An 11,316-nucleotide genomic window follows, 5' to 3' on the forward strand; every position below is an offset into this window, starting at 1 on the left:
TTTTGTCCATGATGGTTCTTTTCATGCCGATATTACAGTTGTCATATGATACCAAATATTGTGTTAGTGCTGTCCAGAAGTTACAAGCTACTCATCTCAGGGTTCCCATGTTGTTCTAGCTGTTACATCAAATTCTGCGACCAAATTAGGAATTGAATTTGTACTAGTGTAAACATTTTATCATGCTTTATCACATACTTTATTTTTAAAGCAGCTAATATACCCAAATTGTGCCTATAAAGTATTTACAGCGTATAGGGTCACATTTTTCAAATATGTAAAGGAAAAATAAAAGACCTCATAGATACAGAAAGCATCACAAATTTTGATAGCTGTGATAGCAGGAGGTGTTACGTCTGTGTAGAGCTCTGACACCTCACCTGTCAATAATCTGATCAACCCTGAAGTCTTTTTAATTAATCCATTAGCACCACAGAATTTGAAGATGTTTCAGATTTTGGTACAATGAACTCAAACTAAAGCAGACTCTGTGATACAGTATGATTCCAGCAGTGGGATCCTAATCCTAATCAGGTTACAGAATTTGGTGGAACTCCATGAGAACTCCTGCAGCCAGTGGTGGGTTATAACTATAAGTACATTCACTAAATTTTGAAGTACTTGTATTTTGCTTGAGTATTTTCATTTTCTCCGACCTTTAACTTCTGTTCTACTACACTTCAGCAGGAAATATACTTTTTACTCCACTGTATATACCTGACCAATACAGTAACTGGTTAGTTTTCAGATTTTATAATAACAAAATCATTACTAAAGATGAAACCAATGGTTCCCAAACTTTTTGGCTTGTACCCCTCACAAAAAAGCTGTGTTTAGTGTCAAATGTGTTTCCACAAAAGAGACATTTCCTCCCTAAACTTCTTAGATGGTTTGATTCAAATGACAGTTTGAGGCCCGAAGAGGTCAAATTATACTATATTTAAGAAGGAAAAAAGACTAGAGAAAAGACCAAAGAATGATTTCCTTCTCCATTATTATTTTGTGACCCACTGGAGGGGCCTGACCTTAGGTTGGGAGCCGCTGGATTACCTAACTGAATGTAAAGTAGCTAAAACAAGTCCACCTTGAACAGCTACAACAGTAAAATGCTACTTACACATAAGTAACAACAATTCAATAATGTCATATCAGTCCATTGAGCCATTTTTCCTGATGAGTACTCCAAATACTTGTTTCCCATAATAATACTCTACTTTTGCTTACAGCACCAGTCAAAAGTTTGGACACCTACTCATATTTTAGATTTCTCGAAGTAGTCACCTTATACTGTGATGACAGCTTTACACACTCTTGGCAATATCTTAACCGGCTTCATGAAGTTGTCACCTCGAATGCTTTTCCAACAGCCTTGAAAGAGCTCCCACATACACTGAGCACTTGTTGGCTGCTTTTCCTTCAATCTGAAATCCAACTCATCCCAAACCATCTCAATTGAGTTGAGGTTGGGTGAAGGTGTGTTTTGGGTTATTGTCCTGTTAAAAAAAAAAAGCAAATAATGGTCCAACAAAGTTCAAATCAGACGGGGTGAGGTGTCACTGCAGGATGTTGTGGTGGCCATGCTGGTTAAGTGTGCCTTGAATTCTGAATAAATCGCCAACAGTGTCACCAGCAAAGCACCCCCCACACCATCACACCTCCTCCTCCATTAAGAAGACAATAAATTCCACCATTCATGTTTTACAAGACACACCTGCTTATTGAAAACCATTCCAGGTGACTACCTCATGAACCTGGTTAAGACATTGCCAATATTGTACAAAGCTGTAATCAAAGCAAACAGTGGCTACTTTGAGGAATCTAAAATATGAAACATATTTTTATTTCATTTACCACTTTTTTTTGCTTACTACATGATTCCATATGTGTCATTTTCATAGGTTATTTCATAGTTTTGATGTCTTAAGTATTGTCCTACAATGTAGAAAATAGTAAAAATAAAGAAAAACCCTTGAATAAGTAGGTGTGTCCAAACTTTTGACTGATGCTGTAAGTAGGATTTTGTATAGAAAGGAGTCTTATTTGTAATTAAGTGTTTTGAAATTGTTGAAGTGGTATTTGAGTTATTGTGGTATGAAAGGATGCGAGTACTCCTCCTACCACAGCAAGCAGCAAGCAGGCTCAAATTGGCTGAAACAACTTCATCTCCCAGAATTAATTGCGGCTGAGCAGCCGGAAATTGCTGTCAAGTTAACGAAAATATTATCGGATGTTGAGTGAAACTCTTCCAAATTAAAGTTGTGCATTAAAAAGAAGTGATTGTTCAGTTGAAATCTACTTTTTTATCATAAACAGTCCCAGATACTACTTATTCCAACAACAAAAAATGTGTGCTACACATGTACTTAATGTGTTCCGTCTTTGAAATACGGACGCCATTGAAGTTCCTGTTTTATTTTGATAGAAGAAAACAACCTTAGGCCAATTTTTTCCTAGGATGGCGAAGTCACGACCCGCCCTACTCTGCCTCTGATTGGCTAGTACTCGTTGCCTTCGTTGGTTGGGTTGGTTAGGTTTAGGCTTGAGGAGTGCGATTGGTTAGAAATAGGGTAAAAATATAAGAGTAAGCCAATCAGACGAAGAGTAGGGCGGGTCATGACTTCGCCATCCTAGAAAAAAAATGTCGCCAACCGGACATCATAACAATGATTTTTACTGCAGCTGACTTTCCGCCGGCAGGAAAAGGACGTAGTAAGTCAGTGTTTGTTATTTTAGATGCTGACCAACCGACTATGTTTAAGCTTGATAATAACAAACTACAAAATTAGCTAGCTAGGTTAGTATGCTAACAGGAAGTGTTTTTGGATCCAAAGTTAACATTACGACACCGAAAAGACAATCTTTCCAGCGGTGAAATACCACTTTAAACGGGCCAGTTAACTTCAGCTGACGGCAACAGCTTCGCGAGGTGAGTTAAATTATGATAATATGATAAATAATCAATACGGATAGTTGGTCAACTGAAACGGAAAGCAGTGAAGTTAGTGCTGAAGCTAGGTGCTGTTTAGCGGCTGTTGACATTAACGCTAGCGTTAGCGTTATCACTACCTGGCGGTGATTTAATATTATGCAGCTGTCCGTGTTTCATCTGCGGATACTGTGACGGAAACCTCCACTCACAAAACATTTACGAAGGATAAAAGTGTAAACATTATCCATCTTGTCAACCAGCTGCTTTGCCTCTGCATTTCTTTGCCCAAACGCCATCAGACAACATGAATATGTGACTTTTCTGGAGTGAATTGGCTGTGAAACAGCTGCTGTGACTAAATTAAACCCTTTTATTAGAGCTCAGCCAAGTGTCAATGACATATTGATTTAGGGTTAATGTGCAATGTCTGTGTTATTAACGGTTACCTATCTGTATTTATTTTATTTAGGCTATTTAATATTTATTTGTATAGGGACAAGTATTTAGAATGGATTTATGTCACATACCACAGCATGTATAGCCTGAGCTAGTTTGCAATGCCTGTCCCTAGATGGGCTTTTAAAATACATAAAACTCAACAGTAAAATAAACATGAAACTGCACAACACTCATGACACACATACACACCTACATTTAAGCACAAGCACAAACACAAAACTCAACCATACATATGCACACATTACAAGACGAAACTCAACAACGAATTACATACAAAGCAGCACAAAACACAAACATACACACTGTAAAAGTTGCAGTCTGTATGACATCTAGTGTCTGTTTACTAATTGATGCAGCATCTCTATATTTTAGACATACACATACATGCACACCCATGTATTTACACGTATTTAGGTAAATGATAGTCTTACATATAATTGCATGTCTTTCACTAAATATTTACACACAATGAATTGTCAGTTTTTGCCTGTTCAAAACAACTGTTACCCCTGATTCTTTTCACTGCATTGCTTCCCCCTTTTCTCTCCAGACAGAGCAAAGCCAAGTCAGCAGTGTGTGGCCGGTGTATTGTCACACTCCCAGGAGAAAGGAGTGAATGCAACCGCCTCTTTACTTTGTCTCCTTTTTAAAAAAAAGAATCAACAGCATTTGGCTGCTGCATGACGTAGTTAGTCCTGCTAGGGTGAGCTCATTGATTAACAGTATTAAAACAAACTTATTTTCAGACTTGACTAAAGGTCTCAATGAAGTATTTTACAATACAAAAAACTAATATCTTTATTCAAACATGCTGAGTCAATTAAATTCCAGAGGAACATGTTTTTTGTTTTTCTTTCACTGTTAATTGGTTTAAAAACAATGAAAATTTGCTGAATCCTTAAAACAATTCAAGGCTAAGAAGTGACTCATTGCAATCTGCTCAGTTTGCGCTTTTGGTGCCTATTGTGCAATTTTCTTCTTTGTGTGACTCATGATTGTCAGATACTTTCTATATTTATTCATGTGCTTTCACTTTCGGCCTACAAGTTCCAGTTGTCCAATGTGTATGATGTGTAGGCTTATATGCTGGAGGATTTTGTGCACTACTGAGACACGCCACCTACAGTAATGCGTCCATTTGAGATTAGATGACAACAACTTCTAACAATCACTTTTATGTGTCATATTAGGAGCTGTCTCAGTCATCCCACCTGATCTGACACTCCATCATCTCATCTACTGATCCACTCATCTGCCAGCATGGCTAACACAGACTCTGTCAGTGTCCGGGTCTTCTCTCTGAACTGCTGGTTTGTAGTGATTCTTAATGTGTTGTGGTTTTTGTCATTGATACATGCATACAAAAACATTATGTTTATACTCACTCTGCTTTTTTTTGTTTTTTTTTTCAGGGGGATCCGATACCTTAGCAAACACTGTCCTCAGCGCTATGCCATGATTGGAGATATGTTGTGCAAGGAAGAGCATGATCTTGTCCTACTGCAAGAGGTAAGTGGAAGCCTTCTTACAAATATATGAAGTAAATCAGTAACTAATCTTATTTAGTTTTGGTGCATTCTGCATTGAAGACCACCCTTAATGGGGACATATTATGCTTTTGCTGGTTTCCTGTTATTTATAAACTGTTATGATGTCTCTATGCTAAACATTGTCAAAGTTCCAAAAATTGAGGTTATTGTATGTAGAAATGCTTCCTGCAAGTCAAAATCCAGGGCAAACATGTACAGGTGTATTTGAGAAGTTGTCATTTTGCCTAAAGAATGAGGAAAAAGTAGTGAAATAATATTACTATAGTTTGTTTCATGGTTTGTTGATGTAGCCTCCGGAGCTGATGGAAGTCTGCCTATGGGTAGCTTCAGAGAGCTGGCCAATCAGAACAGAGTTTGGATTGGCCAGTTTTTTGAACTGTAAATCATGCAAAGACATAAAAATATAGACCTGTAAATATACATAACCTGTCTCCTTTAAGTCATTAATCTACCTGTTGCTAAATAGTAACTCTATTAATTATGCAAAGATCCATGATATATATATTTTTTTCCTTCAGGTGTGGAGTGAAAAAGACTATCTCTCCTTGAAAAAGAAACTTTCCTGTAGTCATCCTCACTCGCATTACTTCAAAAGGTAATGATACTCTTATCCCAAAGTTGCTGTGCAATCTTTTCTCAACCTCTTACCTGTGGATGTCTTTCAATCTATGATTAAAATTCATGAGTACTTAAAGTTGTCATATCTTCAAAAGGCTACCAAAGTGCCCCAGTGTCAGAAAAATGTACTTGCATGGCATTGAACCATCTACAAAATTTAACTGAAGCCCAGGCACTACCTAAAGGATTAACATAGTGCTCGGCGGCTTAATTCTTTCTTGACCTCCATACCAAAGCACAAGACTGAGATTAATCAAAGGCCCTACCTTTCTAATCCCCTCTGCAGCTCACAAAAAATGTCAACTCTAGTAGATAAGTTCTCACATCTTTTGGAGATAACACATACTGTAACATAATGTAGATCTACGTGGAAACCAGGGATGTGGCAATAATCACGTACTGCTGAAGCTGGTGGTGTTTAGAGTGAAGCATATATTCTGCTCATGTCTTGCTTTTTCTCTCGTTATTCAGTGGAGTCATAGGCAGTGGACTGGCCATTTTCTCCAAACACAGAATCCATGATACATTTCTTTATCGCTACTCACTGAACGGTTATCCATACATGGTAAGTCTGGAAGGGCTGACGCACAGAGAGTAGTGTTTGTTACTCACAAGAATACTCAGGCAGAATGAGGAGGGATGTAAGGATTGTTTTGAACATGAAAGGATCACAATGCATCAGTTTCACAAGTTCAGCATCAAAAGATTAACATTATCACCCTCTCAGTAATCAATTGTGGATATGCATATGTGTTCATCTCCTTTTTATTTCATCACATTTTGTTTCTTCCTCATGTTCAGGCTCACCATGGAGACTGGTTTGGAGGCAAAGCCGTTGGGATGGCCGTCTTAAGCATCGGCAAGCTGACTGCAAACGTCTACGTCACTCATGTAGGTTTCCCCTAACAGCATTTTTAATCTCTACCTGTATGTTATATCTGGTTGTTGATGGAAGTGCTGTTGTCCCTGTGCGTTGATTATAGCTTCATGCAGAGTACTGCAGAGAGAAGGACGCTTATCTACCTCACAGAGTGGTTCAGGCCTGGGAGCTGCAGCAGTTCATTCGGTAGTAGATCTTTGTTAATTCTGTACACACAGAACGACACAATATTCATTTACTCTGGTGTATATTTGGCATATTATTCACCTGTTGCAGCTGGAGTTAGTGAACAACTCTGCAATGTCTACAATTTTTTTTTTTTCATTCAGCAAATACACAAACATTTCAGTAAAGTTTCATCCTGATGTTAAGTTGTATGTTGGTAAATAATGTGTGTTTTTCTCTGCTCGTTAGTCACACCTCTGCTGGAGCAGATGTGGTGATTCTTGGTGGTGACCTCAACATGCATCCTCAGGACCTCGGCAACAGACTACTGAGGGCTTACACCGGCCTCCGAGACTCTTATTCAGAGACTCCCAAGTTTGATGTACGTAGTGATTTTGTGTACTACAAGTGACTTTTTTGTTTAAAAATGATTTAGTAGTTTTGGCATTTAACATTTGAATAGCTTTATCGTGAAATATTGTACAAAATGACTTTAGTAGACAGCTTTGCGACAGCGTGGAGGAGGCAACGCTGCATCAGAATCAGAAACAAGTTTATTTCCAAGTAGGTTGGCACATACAAGGAATTTGCCTCGGTGTTGTTGAGCATTACAATCAAAAAATAGAAGGTAAGAGAAAATACAAGTACCACAAAAGTCAGGGAATCATAAATAATATAAATAACAATTTACAATAAACAATAAGTAAAAATATATTTAATGTATAAAGTAAAACCAGCTGTTAGAATTAAAAAAAAATATTGTACTGAACAAGATATTGACGGGGAATGTGTAAATGTTCACAGTATAAGCAGTAAATGTAATGTGCAAATATAGTAATACAACGCAGCATGTTGTATGTGACAGATTTTAACCAAGTCTCATTTTTAGCCATATTATGAAGATGAAAGTTAACATTTCCAAAAATGTCTTTTATGATCATTCACTGTACTGTAGAACTGCGTGTGTAATGTTGGTCAAAGTTGCACCAGAAGTTAGAGCTGCAAATCTAATGCATGTTTAATACATGTTGGACGGTAATTGTAATGTTGTTTTTTAAACTAGACATGGCATATAGATAATAAAGTTGTCTGATAACTCCTGTGGTCGCATCATGCACTCCTCTGTTAAGTCGTGTTTAGCAGCGTCGTTGTAACCTCATAATTACAATATTTGAGTTAGTAAGTAAAAGGTTGTCATTGCTAATAATGATGACGGTAAAGGCTGTGAAAATAACAGCCAAGTGGCAGAAATAAAAATGATTTTCTTTCATTCGTTGCAAACATCTTTTCTGTCGCAGGGTTGTGAGGACGGTATGACTCTAATAGCAGACAACCCTTTCATCAGTAAAAAAGAGCTCGTTCCCTTCGAGAAGGGAATCCGAATTGACTACATCCTGTTCAAGGTGGGTGAGAGCTTTGTCTCGTCACACCTGCTTTAACTTTATCTCTTCAAATTCACAACAAGATGTTTTATTCATCAGATTTTATAATACTGTATGTTTTAACTCCAAAAATGCTTCTTTTTTTTAATTTGCAGGGTTCTTCAGAAATGGATATTCATTGTGATTACATGTCCACCACCAAAGGCTCCGTCCCCGACCATCCTTTCCCATATTCCGACCACGAGGCTCTGACTGCTGAACTGAGACTCGACCCGCACAATCCGGCTGAGACTGGAAGTGACGGGCAGTCTAAGGATCAGGACTGTGCTGCAGGTATTTTTCTGTAGCACGTTACAACTTTAGACTTGTATAAAAACACTCAAATCTTCCCAGATTTTTGACTCGCTCTTCCTCTCTACTCTCTCACGTCTCCAGGAAAGGGCGCCGAGTTGGTCGACATTCTGACAGAGGCCCGTACGGAAGTCAAAGTGGGCTTGCACTGCGCTGAGAGGATGCGCTACACAGCAACACGCACCGGAGTGATGGGGTTGGCTCTGCTGATCCTGGAGCTGGCCATCGCAGCCGTGCCCTGGTTGGCCCTCGGAGCGGAACAGCCTTTCCCTCGTACCTCCTTCTACCTGCTGGCCGCGCTGTGCTTCGCCATCCTTCTCACCACATTTCTACTGTACATCTTCTACACCATGGAGCTGAAATCTCTTCAGGGTGCTGAGGACCAGATGAGGCTGGCTATAGGTAGTCTGCAAGAGAAGCTCAGAGGTTTTCCTCTGGCTCAGCCCCACAACGTCCAGCGGAGGCCCCCGGAGGGTCAGGAGCCAAGTGCCTTTGATCCAGAGGAATAACGCAGGAGTCAGTTGGGTTCAGTGAAATGACACCTTTTGAAGTTTTAAGGAGTCATTGCTTCCGTGAATGTGTTTGATGCTCTTGAGATTTAGATTCGTACTGCAGAACGAACCATAATTGAAGGATGTTTCTGGAAGTAGTGCAGGACACATGCTTTGACATTTTTATACTTTTTATATACTCGACTTTAACATTTTATGACCCCTAGATTTCACTCTATGCACCTCTACAGATAAGCTTCCTATTACACCGTAAGATACGTCCATGCTGCTGCTGTGTTTTAAGGTCCTAAATGTGAGCATTTGTGTTTTTTAAGCCTCAGGTCCGACTTGCATTCCATCCACCAGTAGTTTCAGCGGGATCAGTTATTTCTGTTTCTGATTTTTTTGCTTCCAATTTTTTGGAATTTGCTGCATCGGAGAGTCCACATCACAATCATAGTGGGTCTAGACTGTGTTTGCAGATTTACTTGCTTTACTTTAATATGTACAGTTATTAGCCTGGTGATCTCCACTGCACACAGCACACATACACACTCTGAAGGTTGTACTGTAGGTTTGTATTTAGGTCAGTAACATTTTTTTTTCTGCAGGACAGATCACTGAGAGCTTCCAGTAGCACTTAGAGACAATGTCCTCATGCACCAGTTTAGACTTTTCAGTGTAGTATATTATAGGAAAAGGGCAAATCTCTCTCTGCATGTCTCTTTTCTCATGTTCATTGTCTTGCACTGGAAAGTGTTTTTTTTATGTTAAAGAGACAATCCAAACTCATTTTTTCTGTAGCCCAAAGTAAAGCAGTGGGGATGCTCTGAAAATGTGTCATGTAAACTCTTAACTTTGATTTATTTGATGAGATGAATCACTTTTACAAAGAATAATGTATGACGGAAAATTAAAAACACCTAATTTATATTTAGTGTGCAGGGCACTTAGTTGACTAACCAGATAATCCACTTCCTTTTATAACTTAATGTTACGTATTCACAGTTCCACTGTAAAACTGACTCAGCTAGAGCCAAACAATGACTGATCATCTTTAAATGTATTCTCGATTCTCAGCACAATGTTCTTAATTTTATGAAGGTTCATATAATTTGAGATGACACCTGATGTTCATTCCAATTGAAAATTGTGATGGGCATGATTATGAAAACAGTAATAAAGAATTTATACTGGTGATTTTTTTTTGACTGAATTATATGTGAGACACCAGCACATGATGGATTTACAAATATTCATTTACAGATCCTCACATTCACCACTAGAGAGCAATCTAAGCACACCTGCCGAGTGAACTTCACTTGTAGTGAATCACCAAACTGGCTGTTCAGCAGAAGTTACTTCACGACGCCTGCCAAGTTTACCACAGACCAGCTGGCACATGTACACCCTGAGGGCAAGAGCACCTATGGGTGTGGTACATTTTCAGTTTTTCCCAGCACATTAGAATGAAACTTTAAATTCATACTAAGTGATAATTGCAGAAAACATCACGTGCAGTGCCATTCCTACACACAAACAAAACATTGTGGCTTTGTCACAAATGAAAACACTAATATGTTGACTACCGTATACCAAGCGTGAATTAGCTTGAGGCTAAGTCTAGAGCTGTCTTCTTCTAAAAGCGCTAATTGATTTTTTTAAAAAGAAGTAAGAAAGTGAACAGTTAAAGAGAAGAGGTCTCATAAAAAAGCCAATGCTGCAGTTAATGATAAAGAAAAGTAAACCAGATAAAATATGGTTCTGAAAGTACGGATATACCACACTTAGTTTTTCCATAAGTAAGTCAATATTTTCAACACAAATTATCTTCCTTTCACATGTTTGACGTTTATGTATTTATTCTATTATGTCCTCTTTTATTGTCCTGTTTTCAGCATTTTTCTAAAAGTAAATGAAGCACACTAGCTACTCTTGCAGTGGTGACAGCTACTGGTGCAACAGCCACTGTGAATGTGACAGTTCTGAAGGTTAAACTCACTTTAACTACATTTAAGTCTTACAATCCACGTTTCCAACTTTTATTTATCTTCCCTGATCTAGTCTACATTGTGTGTAGTTTCTGCACAAATTTATTTGATTGACTACAGTTAGTCTGTCATTATGATAGGCTGTAATGAGTGGTTGTAGTCTATATTTAACTTGGCATGACTTCAAAACACGACTAAATGGAGCCCTCTTCGATCTGTCAGTTCCCGTATGGTGATAAAGCAATACCACAATTTAAAATTGTTCTATTACAAGACATGTGGAGCATTCAAAAATTTGCTGAAGTAGAAAATAATATCAGCAAAATATGATTTTATCAAAAGTAGAAGCACTTATTATGCAGGCTGGCCTTCTTCATTGTATTATTATGTAATATACAGGGGTGGGAAGTATATTTATAGGGGAAGTAAGTATATTTATTCAAGTTCTTTAACTTTTGAGGTACTTGTAATTTCCTTTAGTATTTCCATTTGATGCTACT

At 38.3% G+C, this 11,316-nt stretch overlaps 1 protein-coding gene across 1 annotated transcript; it reads left to right on the top strand.

Moving 5' to 3' along the window:
• The first annotated feature begins 2,642 nt into the window (after nucleotides 1-2,642).
• On the top strand, nucleotides 2,643-10,025 carry smpd2b (sphingomyelin phosphodiesterase 2b). Its single transcript, XM_042406244.1, has 11 exons — nucleotides 2,643-2,926; nucleotides 4,579-4,698; nucleotides 4,801-4,897; nucleotides 5,457-5,533; nucleotides 6,028-6,121; nucleotides 6,358-6,447; nucleotides 6,540-6,622; nucleotides 6,851-6,983; nucleotides 7,900-8,004; nucleotides 8,139-8,316; nucleotides 8,419-10,025. Exons 2-11 carry the CDS (start codon nucleotides 4,649-4,651, stop codon nucleotides 8,841-8,843), a joined length of 1,332 nt encoding a protein of 443 aa, XP_042262178.1. The 5' UTR covers nucleotides 2,643-2,926; nucleotides 4,579-4,648; the 3' UTR covers nucleotides 8,844-10,025.
• The last annotated feature ends 1,291 nt before the right edge of the window (nucleotides 10,026-11,316 follow it).

This window comes from Thunnus maccoyii, chromosome 3, assembly GCF_910596095.1.
Source record: "Thunnus maccoyii chromosome 3, fThuMac1.1, whole genome shotgun sequence".
NCBI classification, from domain to species: Eukaryota; Metazoa; Chordata; class Actinopteri; order Scombriformes; family Scombridae; genus Thunnus; species Thunnus maccoyii.

Excerpts from the sequence above, each read along its gene's own strand:
- smpd2b (XM_042406244.1), top strand. The coding sequence starts at position 4,649 with ATGGCTAACACAGACTCTGTCAGTGTCCGGGTCTTCTCTCTGAACTGC. Across the intron at positions 6,984-7,899 it reads CAGAGACTCCCAAGTTTGAT|GGTTGTGAGGACGGTATGAC; the intron begins GTACGTAGTGAT and ends TTTCTGTCGCAG. Across the intron at positions 8,005-8,138 it reads TTGACTACATCCTGTTCAAG|GGTTCTTCAGAAATGGATAT; the intron begins GTGGGTGAGAGC and ends TTTAATTTGCAG.